This window comes from Harpia harpyja, chromosome 10, assembly GCF_026419915.1.
Source record: "Harpia harpyja isolate bHarHar1 chromosome 10, bHarHar1 primary haplotype, whole genome shotgun sequence".
Classification (NCBI taxonomy): Eukaryota; Metazoa; Chordata; class Aves; order Accipitriformes; family Accipitridae; genus Harpia; species Harpia harpyja.
This window is the reverse complement of record NC_068949.1, coordinates 23829195-23850450: the sequence shown is the minus strand read 5'-3', so window position 1 is coordinate 23850450 and position 21256 is coordinate 23829195. Positions and strand designations below refer to the sequence as shown.

The 21256-nt window shown below is 36.1% G+C and overlaps 1 protein-coding gene across 1 annotated transcript in view; it reads left to right on the top strand.

The window, feature by feature from the left end:
- TM9SF3 (transmembrane 9 superfamily member 3) overlaps positions 1 to 21256 on the top strand; it is a 50233-nt gene that overhangs the window by 10981 nt on the left and 17996 nt on the right. Inside the window, exons 3-8 of the mRNA XM_052799729.1 lie at positions 7368 to 7490; positions 12003 to 12163; positions 14964 to 15041; positions 16002 to 16133; positions 16660 to 16826; positions 19569 to 19663. Of these exons, the coding sequence (XP_052655689.1) occupies positions 7368 to 7490; positions 12003 to 12163; positions 14964 to 15041; positions 16002 to 16133; positions 16660 to 16826; positions 19569 to 19663 (756 nt within the window). The remainder of the gene's footprint in view (positions 1 to 7367; positions 7491 to 12002; positions 12164 to 14963; positions 15042 to 16001; positions 16134 to 16659; positions 16827 to 19568; positions 19664 to 21256) is intronic.

The window sequence follows — 21256 nt, the reverse complement described above, 5'->3', positions numbered from 1 at the left end:
AACTGGACATCTGCAAAATAAGAGGCTTGATGATGTTTTGTTGTAAGTATGGTAAGTGGAATAAAAGATTAAATGTTTGTTAAAACTGTAAATCCTTCATAAATTTTTAAGTTGCATAGGGGATAACGCCTCTGCATTAAAGGAATTTGGAGTTGAATCTTTCCTTTTAAGAAAGGAACAGTACCTGCACAAACAGTGGAAAACAGTCCTATTACTGGTTTGCAAGACTTGTAGCCTGCTGAAAATTTTATTTAACGTGGGAGAAACAGTTTTCCTGTTGAACCTCATAGAATACGCTAAAAAGCCCAAAATGGAAAGAACAGAGAAGGCAACTGGCAGCAATTCAACATGACTATGAAAATCAAGTAAAACTTCTATTGTCAGAATATGATAAATATTTATTTTTACAGCCAGTTACACTTGTAATTTTTTGTTCCTTTACTTGCTCCATTTTTACAAAGAGATTGTGTTACTCCAGTGACAAGTGTACTCTCTAGATGCAGCACCCAATTGAAAAGACTGCAAGGTTTGTGAGTTAATGTTTACTGTTATGAAGTGTCCTATTCCCAGATTTATTTTCTGAAGATTATCCGTAGTTAATTTATTCCCCTATCATATCAAATTTTTGCTAGATCAAGTCTTTCATTTTGTGACTGGGAGTACTGAGCAGATTGCGCTGTTCTGTAGCTCACTTTTCAGCACTTGAGTCCTGGACCTGCCCTTTTCCATATTGACCTGGAGGTAGTAATTTAGTAATCTCTTTTTATAGTGGAAGTGTTGAGATGATACCAAGGGAAGGGAATGGACTGGCTTAACATCAGGAACTGGCTGAAATGCTTGAAAAATTTTCTTCTTTAGGGGTCAAAAAAAGCCAGAGCCTCTGTTGTACCAGAAGTACATGCAGTAGTCAGGCTTATTTAGTTATGTAAAGCACATTCATCTTCTTATTCCTGAAATAACAGATGAGATAGATGAAACTTTCAGTTTATCTTTTTTCTCCTCTTGTGACCACTGTTTAGTCTGTAGTCAGATATAGGCTAGCTTTCCAGAGTATTTTCTGCCATTTCTGAGGGGAATATGCAGAACCAGAGCATTGGACAAATCCATTCTTCTGCGAATATATTCTCAAATACTTCTGTAAAATACTCCAATAGTGGAGAAATTAATGAGTTTCTGTTTTGGTAATTCTTTAATCTAACACTTAGATAAAAGATACTTAACATCTGTTTTCTTAAACAAAAATAAGTGCAACTTGGGTAATACTGAAACCTCCGGCTCCTCAATACATAAGAATTGATACTCTTCCTATTTGGTTAAGCGAAGTCTTCTGGAATTCACAGCTACAGGGAGCCAAAATCATCCTGGACTAACACAAATTCAGAATGGTGGAAAAGTGCTGTGGTTTTTGTACCTTGTGATTGCTTTGGTTTTGATTATGTCCCTGACTTATTAGTTTATCTGTTGTCTTCTGTAGTTCTTTACAACAGGTAAACCTGTTTTCCTTAAATCTTGTTTTGCTTTCAGGTTAGGAGTTTCAGATTCTGATTCACAATTGCTTGTGCTGATGTTTTGACACAGAAAGCTTTAGATTTTCTGCATTATAAGTATTACTTATTGTGAAAAATTGAGTGCAATTTCTTCAGGGTTTAAGCACTGGTCTTCCACTCATACTGTTTTTTTCAGCTGCCTTTTTGCATCTCTAACTGCTTTACCAGTGCATACCAGGTGTGTAGTTGCTATACTGTGGTATATTCTTCCAGACAGATTGGGCATGATGTTGTTTAAAAAGGGCTTTGAGTGGGTACGGAAGAGTAGAGATTTCAAAAAGAATCAGGTGTTTATGGCTTGTAAGTATAGGTGATTGATGTGCTGATACATTTCCCAGCAGGTGGGGAATTCCTCTTCATACATGTCCTTTGTTTCTTTTTAAAAATTTATTTATTATTATTAACACATTGGCACTCTGTGTAGATCAATAATCTGTATTGGACCTGCAATGAATTTCAATCCTAACCAAAGTGGCTGCAGGTCAGATGTTTTCTATAAAGCAGATGGTAGGTGGTAGCTGGTTGATGACTAAGTATGTGTACATGATCTGGGAAGCTGTCCATGTGCACTTCTAGTTTTTTCCCTTACAATCTGTGTCCTCTGGATAAAAGATGTAGACAATAATCTCTTTGCTGTTAGCTGGCATCCAGCAGGTTCTATATCAGGAGGTGCTTTAGTATTTCTAGCAGTGCATCTATGAAGTGAAATCTGAATGGGAGTCAACTCTATTTTACTAACTTTAATCTGCTATTAAAAGTATTAAAATAGATTTTTTTCTGAATTTCAGAGTAACAAGTATAAACTAATTGTAGCAGTAGTTAATAGTACTTATTTAATATAAAATTATATAAAATTTGTTGAAATCACATCCCCTTGGTATACAGGTTTTTAAAGTGAAAAACCAGAGCAAAGGATTGCTATCTGAGATTCATTTTTTACAGGCTTAAAAGCTGTCATAAAACCAGTACAATTTATATCCAATGCATGTAGGAAAATTTAAATTTCATAGAGCAGGCCTTAAAGTTCAGCATTTGTATAAAGAATTCTTTTCCAATTTGGTTGTTGAAATGTGATGGTAGCTCAGTTTTTTGGTGACTCTTCAATGGTAGATCTTGGTTTTGGCTGAAGTGGTGTTCACTTTTTTTTTTAAATAGTAGTAACTGGATTCTATCAGTGAAATTGAATTATATTTTTTTTTTGTAATGGATAAGTTTTACCTTGCTGTGCCTGATCCATGCTCCCACCTCTGCATCAGTGGTCCAGAAGTTGCTGCAATGAAATTGAAACAGAGTTGTTGGTGATTTGTGTGGTTTTGGGGGGGGGGGTTTGCTTTTGTTTTTTTTTCCTTAACAAATAGAAGCTTATGTTTTGGCACCAATAGATTCATATGTTCTTGAGAAAAAGATACAGCTTCCAGGAGTGTTGAGTATCTAACATCTATGGCTGAAATAATTAAAAGCTGCTTGAATACCTTTCATTAATCATTTAGATGCTTGAATATGCATTTAAATACCTAACCATAGGGACCTGCTTTTCAAAATGTTAGCATGACCATCTGAAAACTTGTACAGATTTTCTTCATGAGTCAGATCTAAGTTCTGAGTTAACAGGTAATCATGTTTTTCCTCATGTGCATTTGGGATTATGGCAAGACTAACAATTACAGATATTTTTCCTCTTTAAATGAGTGTCGTAAGAGTTTACAAAATTAAATTAGATTTGGATTTTATACTTTTAGATTTTTATGCTCTGGAGTGAGTAAAGGGGAATTAAAATTCTTCTAATAAATTAGCTTCTGCAATAAAGAACAGTTCCCTTCTCAACATAGCTTGGCTGGACAGCAGTAGCAGGTAAGTGTGAAACTGTATGTTGTTCATCATATTCGAAGAATTACTTAGGCTGCAGTTGTCAGTAACTGAAGTACTGTACACTGCATAAGTAAAACTGTCAGTTGAATCAGTGCATCTTGCCTGTATTTTTGAAATAGAATAAGAAAATTATGGCTCTGCAGAAATGTATTCTGCTGAGAATGGGGGTTTGCACTTGAATGCTCATAGTGGTGACTGGTGGGGCAAATCTACAGTGTATTGGAGAATCCATAAAGTAGTGTTTCTTTTTGTATTTAAAAGTGTGTCATGTGAAAGGATACCTGTGACCATGCAGGATAGCTGGATTTCCTTTCTGTTACAAATATGAACAATGTTGTTCTTCTATCACAGGTCTCAAATCTGTGTAAGTATCTTTGTGAAGAAAGTAATGAATTATTAACATATACTTATATTGTAATATAACTTTAAGTTTTCAGTTGCCTTAATTCTCTTGTCAAGCTAAATCTAGAGTAATAATGCTTTTTATGTAATATGTCAAGTACTTTATTCAAGCATTTGAATTGACATCCTCTACATTACACTTGAGACCTAGTGAATTATTAAATATATTGAACGTTGGGATCATAGTGACTTCAATTAGAAAATTAATTTTTGACACTGCCATACAATACCAATTAGAAAAGATGAATTTAAAGGGGAAAAGGGTTTTTTAACATACTTGATTTTTGCACTTATTTAGAAAGGTTACTAAATAACCATACTTGTAAGTGAGAACTCCTTGCCCAAGACTTCCTTCTGCAACACCTCTAGAAAATGACAGCCATCCAGGGTGGTGTTCAGTGTTGTACTAGGAGATGGTCAGATATAATGAGACTTTATATGGTTTATATGTTTGAATAAAACCCGGTTGATCTGACTGTTCATAGGAAATTTGAAATCTGGCATAAACGCACCTGCTTTTATAATGAGTCTTGCTTTAATGGTCTTTTAAAATTTGCTTAATGTGCTACTGATGTTACTGAAGCTGTATTATATAGCAGATGTTACCTCTTCGACATCGCCTGATATAGACACAACACAAAACATACCTCAGACTTCACAGTCCTCACACAACCATAACTTGGATAAGAACTATCTAACATACAAAACTGTAGATCTGGTAAAGCTGTAGCAAAGTAGACTTCAGCTTCCCCAGCCACTGAATGCTGTTCTAAGCTACTTTCATTTAATCACTTAGCACAGTGCATTTAAGCTTAACCATCTAATCCTGCCCTGTAACCAAATGACAGCTTCAGCATTTGCAGTGGGTGGAGAAAGGAACACTTGTCTTCATTCCTCTTGCCTTCATTCAGTTGTTTTAGGGGGAGGTGAGAGGAACTGTGCTGTGTAGTATGGCTGAGGGTGAAATCATATACAATACGTAAAGTCACACCTATATTTTGCAAGAGTTGAATGAGGTTGTTTCTAATGATTCTGCTGTGGTTTTGTGTATCTGCACTGGAGTAACTTGTAGTTGATTGTAATATCTCTGTGATGTCTTTTGGTATTCTGAATATCGGGAGTAAAATCCATAAAAATGGATGAAGACAGTTTTTTGGTGGCATGCTGCTATCTGCAGCCTGGTCAGATGTCAGTGCAGTCATTTCACTTCAAATGATATTTCAAAGTCTGTCTGTCTGTCTTTCTCTCTCTCTCTCTCTCTCCTTTTTTTTTTTTTTTTTTTTTTACAGCAGCAAAGGCCACTGTTTACATCTTAGCATATTAGATGTAGAATGGCTTATCTCAGAAAAAAAAAGTTGCAAATTCCCAGGGGTCTGAAAGCCCATGGAGTTACTCTGTATTAGATTACAATCTAATACCAAATTTGTCTTGGTTAATAACTGCAAACAAAGGCTTCTGTATTCGGGCTATAAAATGGGAAAGGTCTCTAAAAAGAACACTTGTAGTTCATGCGATTTTTATTTCAGTAGTAGCACTTGCTCCATCCCTGTGTTGTCCTTCATTTGTGCTAGTATCATGTAAAACCAGCCTGGCCCCCATAGCACTTCCCCAGATCAGGCTTCCATGCTCCAGCACTGGTAATGCTTCATTTAACAGCCTCTACCAGTTTCTCTCTTACCCTTATTTTAATTCACAGTATATTTTCATTTCGCCTCTGTGTGTTGGAACAATCCTTTGTGAGTTAAAAAATTTAACATTAGAAAGGTGTTATCCTTTATTTGAGTATAGTATGAAACTGCTAGAGAGTGACAATAAAGCGCCAAGTATTTTGGAAAGAATTAATCCCTACTTAGCAACAAATCCAGAAGATAGGGATTCTGGGTTTTTTTCTTGTAATTAATGTCAAGATGGCTCAAAAAAACCTGTTAAAGTGAAAAAGTGCCAAGCAGAGGCATTTTGGGGGGGAACATAGCCCCAAAAGTATAGCAACCACCTCAGTAGAGGCATAAATGCAAACCGAGGCCTGGATTTGTAAGTCTGTGTTTCAGCTATGGTGCCAACTTTAATGGCTTTCCTCTCCTCAGTATACCAGTATGGGTCCTGAAAATGTAATCCATGGTCTAAAATTCTTCTTGGGACATTTGCTGACTTGAGTGGTTTTGTTATTCTCTTCCCCCCGCCCCCCCCCCCCAGCAGAAGTTTTACTGCCTAGTAAGTCAGTCTGAAAAATGGTATTTATTTTTTTTCAGTGAAAAGATGAACTTAGAATGCATTTGTTAGGTCTTGGAAGAAACAAAAATAGAAAATACTGAAGTTTTCATAAGAAGTAGGAGAAAGAGATGCATCCATTCCAGAATAGCCAGGGGCACTATTTTCTCCAGGGCTATAGGAAATCATTGCAGCTATGCAGGACTGCTGTTGGCTGGTTTCTTATTGCTTCACCAGGCTTTGCATCAGTTTTGCTTGACTAGACGAACTGTGCATATTTTCATTTTGTCAAATTGTCGTTATCACAGAAATAATGTTTTGTGTTGGAAATAACCTACTTGCCAGTGTTTTTTCTATGTGGGTGATTTGATTTTCTTCTTAAGCTTTATATTGCAGTTAGTGTATAGCAGAAAGTAAGCTGAATGTTTATACAGATTAGAGCTGTACTTGGGGCACAAATTAATTTTATCTACTAGAAAGGAGTCCTTGATTCCAGTGATGACAAAAAGAGGAGAAAGGGGGAGCTGGAATTATTTATGTTTGTTTGACTGTTTGCAGAGTGAAAACATTTATGAAGTGGATGGGGGGGGGTTGTCTCTAAATCTGTTGCTGCCTGAATTCTTGTAAATATAAGCCCTTTTGTATTTTTTCACTTGAAAAGGAAACACGAGGGAAGGAAATTGGGATGTAAAAGAATGGCTGCTAACTGCATTACTTATTGTAGATGGGGAAAAATAGCTTTTGGGCTCGAAGAGGTGAATTTATTTTATTTCCAAATGTAGCCTCCTGCGTATTCTTTGCATTTATTCCTATTTTTGTCTTCTGTCCTTTTTATCTACCTTTACCCTGATTGCTTTGTTTCTTCCTTTATGGTAGTTTCTTGAAAATTGCTGAGAACTTTAAGAAGTTTTAGTTTTTACAAACAGAATTCCTAGTCAGTGAGCCTGATGATACTAAAATGGAGAGATAATACCATACAAAGTTTTAGGTATTTGTTAACAATTCCATACCTCGCGTTAAAGAGTTCTCATGGTCTGTCCAAGTAAAGCTGCCATCAGCTAATGGATCTTAATTTAGTGTGGGAGGAGTAGCAAAAGGATACTTCGAAACCTTTCCTATCCAGTCTGTGGGAAGCTTCTGTATGTGGAAGGGTAGAATTACAAAAACAATCATGTAATTGCTTTAATGGTTCCTTTTTAAATGTCCTTTTTTGTTACCTACTTGAGGATAGCTGAGAGGGGTTAAAGACTCCAGCAATCTCTGTTCCTCTATTTGCTTGGTTTGCCTTTGTTTTGAGCCAGCTTATTAACGAATCATTAACTGTGCTTTAATTTTTTGCAGACGATGTAATGCAGACTACTTACTGTGAAATTGACTTGGACAAAGGAAGAAGAGATGCATTTGTGTACGCTATCAAAAATCACTATTGGTACCAGATGTATATTGATGACTTGCCAATATGGGGTGAGTGATATTATGCATAAACAACTTGATTACAGCTACAGGAGTCCTATGCTAGTGGGTTTCATGGAGTCATTTAATGACTAAGCTTCATTACAAGAATCTCATAAGTATATAGAATTTATGTAACCAAATTATACAAATAAATTGAAGGATTATTGCATTGAAAGAACAGTAGGATGGCTTGTACTAGTGAATTACAAAAGCAGTGAAAAGCTGTTTTTTTCTCAAGTACTGATTTAATAATACCAAGTTCTTAGGGTTAAATTCTTTTAAATGTTCAAGTGAGTGGTAAATAGATAGGTCAGATATAAAGTCCATGTTAATGTGTTCATGAATAACAACTTTCATAAACCTCTTTCAATATTTAAACTTTATTTTGCTAGTTCTTGTGTTTGTTACTAACACAAGAGCTGTTTGGTTTACTTCTATGGTAATTTAGTGGCTTTTAGCAGTTTTGCATGTGCAGTCTGTGGTTATATGAAGGAGTTTCATTTTACTTGTTCTTACACAGTTCTTAAAATTGCTCTTGCTGAGTATTATTAATCTGGGCTTAGAAGTGCTTGTGTCTTGAATAAAAATTTATGTGTCTTTATTGCCATTGTCTCCTAAGCTCTCTGTTTTTTGTTACTCCCTTGTAACCTGTGATCACATACCTGGTAAAGAGTGCTCTGCAGATTGTACTTTGCACTGATAGCAGTCAACCAAACCCCCCAAGCCCTAATCTCCCTGTTGTAGATATAAACTGAAGGGAAATGAAAAGCTCCACAAAATGCTTTGTTAAGGTAAGGTCTTTGTTGCCTGTGTTCTGTGAAAGAGGTAAAACCACCGAAAATAAACAAAATCCCACAACACCTACAAAAACACAGTTCAAGCCACGTGACAAAAGTCCTTTGATAGGTAGTATGCTGAATAATGCTACCCGTCATTCTTTCATTCATTGGGACAGAGGGTGGGGGGTTTAGCTCTTTTTTATAATTTTAATTGATTTTAGAAAGTAGCTATCTGATGAACATGAGCCCCAGCCAGAAATGCTAGTGCTTTATTTATTTATTTATTTATTATGTGTTAGCTGGGACAGTTCTTGCTTTTTTTTAAATGTATCTGTTTTTAAGAGATGACGTTATAATGCCTGACAGGAGAAGTATTCATATATTGTATTTGTTCTTTTCAGCTGATTTGCTTAGTGTGTGTAACAGCTCTGTGGCAGGGCTTGGAGTAGACCCTAATTAACCTGTGTGGCCTTTCCTACTTGCACAATTGCTAGTAGGCTTTTAAAAAGCATGCGTGAGTGACAGTTGTTGCTACAATATTTTTTTTATGCTTCCAGCCTTTCAGCAAAAGATCAATGAATGATTTTCCTAGACTAGTGGCAGCTACATAGGCTTTAAATTGCCCAAGGATGATGGATGCTAAGCTGACTTCTTTGGAATCCTGTGTGGCTAGCGAGTCTTGGAGACATTCTTTCTTAGGACTGTTTTTTCTGATGTTATTTGGGAACATTTTTTTCTCACATCAAATACCAAAGAACAAATATACTTACTAAATCTTCTACACACTGACTAAATTTTATGCTCTCAGCTGAAAAATCTGTTTTACTGTGATTCCGGTGTTTTAATGTTCTTCAGTAGTATGCTTTGTATCCACAAAAAGTCATTCCTAATGCTACAGCTAACAAACATGTAGAATCTAGGTATCATCTTTGTATGATATTAAGAAGCTGGCTTTGATAGTTTTTTGGAACCAGGACCTCAAGTTGCGATACTTTATGATGCTGCAGTCATCTGTTAGTACTGGTGATATTATGCAAGGATATAATCTGACATCAGGTGTGAAAGCAAATGGTGCTGACAATTTTGGTCTATGTCTCTTGAGGGCTAGGTAAAACTAGCAGGACTGCATATTGGTCAGTCAATATTAGCCTGGGTTTTATTCCAAAAAATTAATCAGTTCTTGATGGGGGGTGCTAAGAAAGGAATGGATGCACCTGAACTGATCAGAAGTGTTTATCCTCAAGTCTGAACAAGTCTTTCTGACCTTTGTGTTCCAAGCACACTTTAGAAAACTGTGAATATAGCTTATCTGCATTAATTCTGGTTTTGCTGGGTCTCTGTTCAACAATAGGAGTATTTCAGGCTCTGAGACCTCGGAGACTTGCTGCTCACTGAACAGTTATAAATATTTCTGTTATGAATATGGCATGAGTGATACAATACACATGGCTCCTCCAGCTTGTTGGTGTCTTGGACTGTATTGTATAGACTTGCCTTGTACCATGTGATGTGGTGGTAGAGATACTAAGGAAAGCTAATATCTTATGCTTGATTGAGTGTCATCACATAGCTATTAATTTCAGGAACTAATGAAAAAGATTAGGACTGCAAAAAATATAGTAAGAACTTTAGTAATTATGATGGCATTTCTGAAATACTCTGAATACTGAGAAGATTTTTTTTTTTTTTAATTAAAATAGTGTCCAGAACTGGTTACCTTCAGCTTGCATTAAAAATATCTTGTGCTGAAATGGCTTTTTTGTTGCTGTGTGAAGGCTATCATGGTGATCCACTTCATTTGGATTACTTTCCCGAGAACCCTGCTAGCCAGCCTGTATTGTATGTACTGTATCACCCAATCCACTATTTTTTTCATTGTTGGTTTGTGTCTCGTAGCCCAATTAAACCAAAATTTTGTTCCCTAAATGTAAATGGCTAGAGTCCTTTTTTCGTGCTACCAAAAGAAAGTATTCTCTGAAGAGTTTAAATAAAAGGATTCAGATGGTGTTAATGTTTGCTGGAGAATTCTAGGCAAATTCTGTTTAATTCTGTTCCTAAATCTGTTCCATTCACTTCTCTGGGCTCATCCAGGTGGATTTGTGGCACTCCTCCTGTCTCCTGGCAAACTTTAGTTAAGTTCATGTTTTATGTTCTTCGTGGCTTTCCACCTTGGTAAGGCTTACTGATGTCAAAGTCATATGCACAACCATTAATATTTGAAATTCTCCTTAGGAAGTCCTCAAAATATGCAGTAAGGAGTACTCTATTTTCAGTAAAGACTAGGCATAAAATAACTTTTCTTAACTGCTGATAACTAAAGGTAAGGACTTCCAACTGCTGTTTGAGGGCTTTGGAAGGTTTACACTTTATTTTCTGACCTGAAAAAGGCAACCAGATCTTTTTCAGTACATTCAGATAAAATTATTCCATTTTCTGTTTTTTCCTGAATTGCTATCCCGCAGTGGAGTGGCTAGGCTTGATCGTCTTTGTTTCAGGACATCTCCCTAAGTTTATGGAGCACTGTGTTAGTTCACTCCTTCAGGTAGTGATTGATCAGAATGTCCTTTAAGTAGTTTAGAGGTCTGTATTGTCATGGTTTTGGATACTACCGTGGGAACAGATGGTATGCCAGGTGCTAGGCTGTATGGCATAGGCACAAACTGGCACGTTTTCATGTGGATGGCATATACAAGGCAATCCTGACAGATGAGCGTGAGTAAAAAACATGACAGAAAAATACCACCTTGAAAATTAAAAAGCACAGGTAATGCACAAGTGCCATTCTTTCATATACCTGCTGCTTTGCGATAACCTGTTCCATATCCTTCACCTACTTGTTCTTCCACTCCCCTCCACCTTTGTATATCTTGAGTGCTACTTTTATTGTGGCTTTCCATCTTGTATGTGATCTTTGGTGTGATGGTCTTGACATTAAAGATGATGCTTTTAGCCTGTTAACTTGGTGACTGCTAGGCTTGACTTCCCCCCCACACACTTCCCCCAGCATAGGACATTCTCTGGAATTTTTCTGTAGTAGATTAGACATTTTGCAGTAATTTACTGAAAATTAAGAACTTAATCATAGCTAATACTGAGTTCAGTTGAGTTCTGATGCTCCAGGAGCATCTGAGCAGCTTTCCATGTTGGTGGTAATAAAAATCTTCAAGTAAATGATAACTTTCTGAATTTTTCAGTGAAAGTGACAGAGAGCAGTCAAAAACTGTAATTCTTGGCAGGCATTAGAAGCTTGTGTGCAAATGAGAGCAAGAAGTATGTGTTGGGGAGTCAATTAATGAGGAATACAGAATGGAAGTAAAATTTTTAAGAAGAAGAAAAATGGGTGAAGTGATAGACGGGAGATGGGAACATACAGAGGTCTTGGCTAAGTTCTATTCATGGAAATTAAATCTGTATTCAGCTAGTTGTTTATCTGGTAAGAATTCAAAGTAAAATTAGAGGAGCTGTTGTTGTGTCTTCTGTTTCTTCTGCAGTGTTTGTAGCTGCATGCTTTTTTCTTTTAATGCCATTACAAAATGCTTCTTGCATATACCTGTGGATTGAAGGTGTAATCGAGGTATTAGAGTTGAAAAGAAGAGCATAAGGTCTGCTGTGTTCTCTTTACTGTAGTTATGTTGCTTTTTTTAGCTGGCAGAACTTTTGTAATGCATAATTTTGAAAAAATAATTACAGAATATTTGAAAAGCATACCTGTAATGGATGCTTACACTTGTTTCCTATGCAGGTATTGTTGGAGAAGCAGATGAAAATGGAGAAGATTATTACCTTTGGACTTATAAAAAACTTGAAATTGGTTACAATGGAAATAGAATTGTAGATGTCAATCTGACCAGTGAAGGAAAGGTGAAATTGGTACCAAACACAAAAATCCAGATGTCATATTCAGTAAGTAATTTGGTGCTGCATCTGTAATAAGAAATTCTACATGATGAAATGGCTCAAAAATAAGTACTTGTATACCTACAACTAAGTATTGATACATCAGGCTGTATTAGAGGAAGATGCATCTTCACTCTTTCAATTTTTTTTTTTCCATTACTGAAAAACCTTGATAGGTTTATTAAGAATAAGTGTAAAATGAGGGATTTTGAAACATGTCAAACAAACTGAAGATTCTGTAATCTGCAGAAAACTGTTTTGGAGGGAAAGGAAGATGTCCCAAAAGGTATGGAGACTAGAAGTATAGAGGACCCCCCAGTAGGTACACATTTTCTTGGTGTTTGGAGCGCTGACATTTGCATCATAGATTTGAACTGGATTCTGAGCTAGGACCAAAACCCACTGTAAGCCTTCATACTTTGCAAGCAGTTAGTATCAAAGCTTATTTTGGTTTTGCAATTCCAGTAGAAATTTGCATATTGATATAACCTTATTAGTAAGGTTTTCTCTGAAGCCCTCTGCTATTATGTTGAATTGCTATGATGAAAGGTAATGAATAAACAATGTTTGCTGATCTGAGATAAATTAAATTTTTTAGTTTTCCTCCTTATTTATTTGATGTTACTTAAATCTGCAATGATTCACTTCTCATGTTCACCACATTTGTATACTGAAACTAGTTCTTAATGCATTGCTTTTCTACAATGTGTTAGCAGTAGGTGTCAGCATAAGATTTTATTTCGGAGGATATTCTTGCCACTATTACATTTGTCTTATGCTGAATAAGTTGTAGAGTTTGAAGTGCAGGTAATTGGTTTCTATATATGCTCTCTAGAATTATGTTTGCACTAATATCCCTGTTTCTACTGCAAAATGATAGTAGAAATTTTGAAATTTTCTGTTTCAAATTCAACTAGCATTGTGAAGTCCATTTGCTCTGTAAATTTTGAGGTGGACAGCACTGAGTATCTGCTGGTAATGAAAATAACATTAGATGTTCCCTTAAAAAACTTTTAGTGTACAGAGCTCAAGACTTACCTAGCCAATTCTGTTGGCACCACTGGCCATTTGCTAGGGTGGCGCATGTGTGGTGTTTAATTCACAGATTGTGTCTGGTGGATTTGTTCTAAGCAGTGCTTCTTAGTGGCAGATGCTCTAATGAGAAATGTATCTGCTTAAAACAATGTTGAAAGCTATTAATGTTTTGAGTTACTAATCTTGAACAAGGTTGTAATTTGAACTGAAGAACATTAATATCATACCTGAAAGTGAGTAATACTTGAGTCATGGGGTTTTTAATCTGTCTCAGGACTGTGGTGAGTGATAGGCGTATTCAATCTACATTTATATGCTTTTTTCTGTACTGAATACAAGAACATCTGTTGGAAAGGGTAATTCTTTGTCAGGTATTTTAAAAAGATATGCACAAGGGGGCTGCATTTGTTTCAAGATCACTAAAAATCTTGGTATTTCCTAATCTTGGCATGCTTCTGAAAAAATTTTAGTGTCAATTTGTGTTTAATTTCTGAAATTGCATTTAAGAATTAAAATGAAAACAATCTTGCAAAAATTCTGAAAAATACTTTATGCTACCATATTAGCACCATGTAGTTCATCAGTATGATTGAATCTTCCAAATCCAAAGCAGTCCTCTGTGCAGCTAGTGGAATAACTGATAGCAGTAATATGCTGTTACCCTGTGACAGTATGGCCATAAATGCATACTTTTCCAGCTGGATTCAGAGTTACTTAATGGCAGTTGAAGTGTCTAGATTGCAGAATCCTGTGGTCTTACAGATTTTAGGCTGCAGCTTTTAGCTTGTAGCTTTTAAAATTTTAATGTCTGTCTTTTAGGGTCCAGCTTGATCCCTTTTATCCAGTTCCCTTCCAGCCAGCTTGTATCTCAGTTCATGGCCTTTTCTTTCCTACTGGCATCTGTTTTAAATTTGCTCTTATATCTTCTCATTTCCCTGACTTCTGTTAGACTGTATCTTTTTCTTGGGCACTCTACTCAGACAATTTAGGTACACATGATTTCACTGACTACCAGTCTCAGTGCATGGCAGTGAAACAGATCTCAGCTGCTGTTGGGCGAGCAGAAGTAGAGGGTGTTGTCATCGCTCAATGAACACTGGTAATGTTCTCCACAAGCCTCTTTTCATACAATGTAGCACATGGAAATGTTAAGAAAAGGGAGTGTGCTGTCAGAAAAAAAAAACCACCAAAACCTTTGGAAAAATTCCACTGCTTTCTAACACATCATTCTTGAACATATTTAAACATGCTTTCTTTCTCTAGCCTTTGTTCTGAAATCTTGGGCGAATTTGGGAGGATTTTTCAAAGGTATTGCCTTATCGTTTTACAGGTATCTACTGTGGGGAAAAAAACATCATCTTAGAACTATTTGTTTAACAATACTGAAAAATAGGATCATTTGATGGATTTTGGTTTTGACATCTTCAGTATGAGTATCTTTGAGCTCCTTCTATAATCATGAAAAGGGTTTGTTGTATTTGACAACTAGAAGTTTACATCTTAGGTTAGCCTTGCAGAGGCTAAGAGTTCTTAAACATAAGCATAGACAAGATTAGATCCATGAAGCATGGCTCATGTTCATTCTGTGTCTGACCTGTAGTTATTAGTCTTTAAGAATATCAGTCCATTGTTTTTGCGAAAACCTAGATTCATATTGAAGAAAAAAAATCTGAAGTGGATGATTCTTAAAATGTGTTTTGGGTTTCTGCATGTGAGTATAGCTAAACATATTATTAATGAGCTTTTCAAGTGTAAATTTTTCACTGTTTAGGTGAAATGGAAGAAGTCAGATGTGAAGTTTGAAGACCGATTTGACAAGTATCTTGACCCATCTTTCTTTCAGCACAGAGTATGTATTATTCTAAGACAATCTTACAAAATATCCTTTTGAAATGGTTGCTTTAGTTCAGAAGGTGTCATGGAATTTTTGGACGACATCTTTGAATTTTTGGATGTCCCAGGTGTTCTGGGACAATGAAACAGGCAGGTCTAGGACTGTAGGTTTTAAGTGATAGTTCTGTTGCTTGAACAGGATGGCTCCAGTTTTTTTAGAGTGCTTCATTAAACGTGCAGGCAAGCTTCAAGCCTGCAACAAATACCAGGCAGTTCGAGAAAACATTCACATGTTCGGAAGCAGTGAAGTTTCAGGGACACAACTGTGTGACTTATAAGCTGAATAACTGCAATTGGTCATTTGTACACTTTTTACTGAAGTAAACACAAAGCAAAAAGCATCAGCCTAAACCAGTTGGTGGTATCAGTTGTGATGGTTTAAACCTGTGGTTGTAATCTCCTTATGGGTAGTATACTGAGCTATACTACTTTCCGAAATGAGAGGTTTTGAATTCTGTTTGGAGCTCAGCGTAAACCAGAAGATGTACTTGTCAGAGGCAAAATAATGCTGCTGCACATTTTGGTCCTGTGCAAAGCAATGGTTCCTTTGGCTTTTTGGCTGTGATCATCTCTTTTACTACTTAAACCTCTTCTCTAGGAAGGCAGCCGTACATTGTGTTGCCTTTCCTTTACCGAGGGAGCACATGCAGCCAGTTGTTCGAACTTTGCTGGTGCTTAACTAAGCTGGGATAACTTTTCATGAGCAAGCTTGGCTGTTGAAAGGCTTTATGTATGGTGTTTCACAGGCCAGTTTTAGTGGGACTTTCTACAAATGTAGTGTTACTTAGAATATGTGTTTACTGTTACTCAGCTAGTGCTGACAAGCTGTCCTGCTAGGCAATGATTCATCCTTATTGGAACACATTTGAAACACATTTACAATTCTAAACCTTAGGGATGTGTTTTCTTTTTGTAGATTCACTGGTTTTCAATTTTCAATTCTTTTATGATGGTGATCTTTCTGGTTGGCCTAGTGTCTATGATATTAATGAGAACTTTGCGAAAAGATTATGCAAGATACAGCAAGGAGGAAGAAATGGATGATATGGTAAGATCTGCATTCATGCTTTTTTAAAATCTTTTTTTAAACCTTATTGTTTTCTCTTCATGCATTCGTTGTGTTGGCAGCTCTGAATGGCTTTCTTCAGTTGGACAGAAAACTGTCTTATGTGTGTCTTGAGAGTGTTACTGGTTTTCTTTTTAACATGGTTCTAGGTTGCAACCCAGAATTTTGTCTGTAGTCACTGTGTTCATGTTCATATCCACACTTAGGTTAAATGGGGTCCATTCTGAGTGTGTAATAGAAGCCTGTGTATACTCCTAAGCACTTCAGAGGATTTTAGGGACAGGGAGGGAATCTGATTGATTTTACTGCATCATACATTCAGGTAGTAATTTTTGTTGTCTTCATAAGCATCTGAAAAGTAAACTTTTCTCCTAGATTTGATGCATTCAGGAGAGAAGACATACTTGCACTTGAAGTTGCTTTAATAAATCAAACCTTTAATTTATGCATAGCTTGTGTGCTTGTCATTAGTTGTCATAACTAGACTTTTTTTTGTTGTTGTTCCTAGGACAGAGATCTAGGTGATGAGTATGGGTGGAAGCAGGTCCATGGAGATGTTTTTAGACCATCCAGTCATCCTCTAATATTTTCATCGCTTATTGGTTCTGGTTGTCAAATTTTTGCTGTGTCTCTTATAGTTATTGTTGTTGCAATGATAGAAGATTTATACACAGAGTAAGTATAATTGTGCCATGCTTTCCACATATAAATGCTTAATGAACAAAATAATTACAAAAATGAATGTGCTAACTGGCCTGGAAAAAAGTGTTTGAGAGTCTTTAGTCTTTATGTTTAGATCAGATATAGTATTCAGAAGAGTTCTTTTAAGTTGTAATGAAACTTTGCCCTACTCTTATCATGGGAGTTGGTCTCCTTTAATTTTACTCTTTTAATGCTTGCTTTTTACATGATTTATTTTGAAACTAGTTTGTCGTTCTGCAGCATCACAGGTAGATTATATGGGAAATAACTGTTAAAAGGCAAATATTTCACTCCTGGTTTCATCTGGAGTGACAAGATCTTACTATATTTCTTACCCTGTTTTCCCCGCCGTGTCCTGTAAAGACTGAAGTAGGAGTGTACTGTGTTGTGAATAGTCCTGTTTACTGCTGACAATGAATTAAGCCAGTCTTATCCACAAGTCTTCTCAGGAATGGAGATTTAATTTCTGAAGTTCTTTCAGACAGATACTGCTCAGCCTGTGTTGCATGTAAAACCTCCAGCAACAGGTGGGCTGTGGTCCTAACTGGAGAGAATTCATTTAAAACAAACAAATAGTACTCAAGTTTAAATATAACACACCACTTGTGGTTCACCTAGTTCTCTTCCTTTACCTTTTATCTGTTTGAGATTTTTGGTGTCCTGGATGGACTTCCATGTGTTTCTGTAGTGATCGTATTTTGGATACTGGAGGGTATTATTTTTTTTTTTTTAAATATTTTTTTACAAGTGCTTTGTTTTAAGCAATGACTAAAATTGCAAATCTCTGTTCTATTTTTCTCTTGAATATCACCTGTAACTATTGATTTTAACAAGTTGTAATACTTCGAATGTGCCACTAGAGAGAACTCTAGGTTTTGAATTTAGCTGCCTTTTAATGACGTGTTTAAAAAGCCACTCTGTAGTACCAGTATCTTGGCATATTTTCATTTTTCATATAGTGTTATTCCCTGCCTTGTGCCCCATGGTTACATTTCTGGATAGACTTACATACACATTTTTAGTTGTACAGCATGTCAGCCCTTTTAAGGTGGGGAATGAAACCATTTCAGAACGTTTTGCACTGTAGGGAAGCTGTAAGTTAGTAATGGCAATTGTAAAATGTGTCAGAACAGTAATTTTTAAAAATATATGTGCACTTAGTCTTTTATTACAATAGGCCTTTATATCACTTTCAAAGTGAATTTAATTCTGGGTATGTAATGGAACAATTGACCAAATCTGGTACAGACAATTCTTATGTTTAGGAAAATAGTGATGTGAGTGAAGAAGGCTGTAAACCAGAATTACAAGAATGATTGCTTGTCAGTGTTCTTCAGGTCTGTTAAAACTCTTAGGGATCATGCAGCTGATGCCAACTAAAAGTCTCTCAGTGAAATTTGGTCGTGTCAGCTATTAATTTATTAATACTGGTTTGTGTTTTGAGAAGCTTTTCCATTAGAATACTTGAAACATACGTGAGTAAGCTTGAGAATAGCAAATTTTGAGATAATTTTAGATTAACATCTGCTAGTCATTTTACATGTAGCCTGGATATACATGTGTCACTTCAGACTGTGCATGGTCTTCCGGGGTTTTGCATGTGTTTCTAAATTGTCCTAAGTTAGGAGAAGTGTTAAAATTGGTTTCTGTCTAACCAGTACCTTCGTAAAATGGAGCTATTGCTTATTTTTTTTAAGAAACGAATGTTAGCATAACACTTCTTTAGGGTGTGTGACCAGCAGGTATATTTGCTTAGTTCAATCCATGCAGTCATGGAAGCTGGTTGTACTAAAGATTACTTCTTTGAGTAGGGCAGGCATCCAGTAATGGTTCATCAAAAGCCAAAATGCCAATAGTCTGGAATCTCTCAGAACAACTAATTTGAAGAAAGTATAGCAAGCTGGCTGAAAACCTTCTACTTCTTTTTGCTATCACAGAGTAGCAGAGGGACATGGGGAAACAGCTCTCTTCATGAATAACATTTATATCTTGCTATTCTTAGACATGATTTTTAAAAATGTATTTGGAGATGGCTTTTGTGATTTAAAATTATTAGCTTTGCCTGTAAAATTTCAGAAAAATTATGCCAAAATGAGTACTCCAACGTTTAATGAGGTGATAATTTAAAAATTACTAAACTCTTCTGATTGGACTACTCCATGCTGATTAGTGGCTTCATTATAGTATTTATAGTTTCTAAATCAGGTTTTCTAATTTTCTGCAAGATGAATACTTTCGATCTTAAAAGTTAATTTCTGAGGGATGGTAGAAACATCATTCACAATCTTAGTATATTTTTGTTAATACTGGCCTTCATATTAAGAGGAACTTTTATCTGCAATAGTTGAATCTTACACTTAATGTATGTCATGCGTATGAAGAACTGAACTATTTACAAGGTACCACATCCAAATGTCAGAGTATTTCAATCAGAGTTGAGATTTTATACTCCAGTGAAAATAAATGCATGTTAGAAAAGAACGTACTATGTCAGAACCCTTTTTTCCCAGATTGAATTAGACTTGGCCAGAAGCTTTGGATACAAACAGTTCTCATTCTTAGGCAGATTTTACAATTTAAGCACTTTTAAATTTTTACATTACCTAAAGATATTAAATAACTGCTTCTGCTAAATGTATGTATGTTACTGTGATCTTCTGCTTTAACACTGTTTGTTTTTCTATTTCATTTACCAAAAAAATCACCTTCTTGTAGGAGAGGATCAATGCTTAGTACAGCTATATTTGTTTACGCTGCAACATCACCAGTGAATGGATATTTTGGAGGAAGCCTTTATGCTAGACAAGGAGGTAAATTGTTTTCATGGTTCAGCATTTTCATTACATTGTTAAATGGAGAAGTTATTATTTTCTGATTTGCACGCATATAGAAGTGTCCTTATGGAGTTAGGTCATTCGGGTGGAATCCATTAAATTCTTAATAAACAGAAAATATTTTGAGTATAATTAACTTTCATATTATTTACTATTTGGTATTGGCTGCATTTTCTAATTAAAGATAGCTGAAGTCTTTGGTTAATTTAAAAGTACTAAGAGCTAAAGAACTGTTAACAGTTGTATCTTATGAATTGGTTGTTATACTCTTGTATATAATTGTTTGGCTCATGACATCCAGAGATTATAATAGTCTCTCCCTCTTCTGTAACATGTTGTTAAACAGCTCATGTCATCTTCTCCAGATGTCTCCTACCTAACCCTTCTCTATAGGTACTGTGGGGGTTATGTTTGCTAACTCGGAAAGGATGAGTATACAGTACTTAGTAGACCATTAATTGTGGATGGGGAAAACTGTTTATAGCATCTTTTAAAGAAGGTTTTTCTGCTTTCCATCATGTGCTCTGCTTTATACTTAGCAAATTCAAAATGAGTATCAATAGGGAGCAGAAGCCCAATAAAATTGACATAACAGATTTGGACAGGCTGTCTTCAAGTGCGCCCCACTATGCCTCTGAGTTGTGACCAATTACATCCTTGCAGTCCACTAGCTTAATCCATTCCCTATGCTGCAATACAAGAGTAATCAATATCTATTATCTTCTACAGTGCTTTAGAAAAAATATTTCTGGTAAGTTCACAAAAGAAAATTTGTATCTTTTTAGCACGGCATACTTGTTAGTGTTCAGTCTCAACTGCACTCTGATCTGAGTTTGGAGGTTAGATGTTTCTTTTTATGTGGCGTGTGTATAAACCTAGTGATTTGTAGAGAAACAGATCTAGGTAAATTAGGGTTGCTGTTGTAAAATGTACCATGCTATATAGTTGAGCCAGATTTGCTTTTTTTTTTCTACAGATCAAATATGTATCAAACCTTGAAATGCTGATTATGTTGGCTTATGGTGAAAATACATATGATGGTCTTGAAAAGCATATGCTAGTTTTCTGACTGTTTTTTATTTAGTGCATATTATAGATGCATCTATGGTGTATTAAATTTAAATATAGACACTACTTAAGACCATGGAAAATAAAGGGAATACAGACAGTGAAAATTCTTAAGGTATTGCCCAAGAGGGTTTCTTGAGCTCCTCAGGGAGCTCTAAACTTAGTAACAACTGCTAACAGGTGTTGCTGTTCCATTTATGCCTGAGGTTTAGAAATCGCTTTCCTTCTACCTTTTCTGCTGTTGAAGATATAAGTTCAATTTTGCTGTATATTAAATGCTGTGGCATTTTGCTTTATACCAGGGATAGCCAGTTCCTTAATGCATCCTGAATGTATGGAGTCAACTTAGTTGGGTCAAGACAACCCAGAGCAGGTGGTGCCTGAAAGCAGCTGTAGTGCTGAGTTCTCCCAGGAGCAGTGCTGAGCTCTCATGTGTTCTCAGGGTGTGAGCAGGCTCTGCACAGGGCCAGCTTTGCTCTCTCTGTCTCTACTAATCTGCAG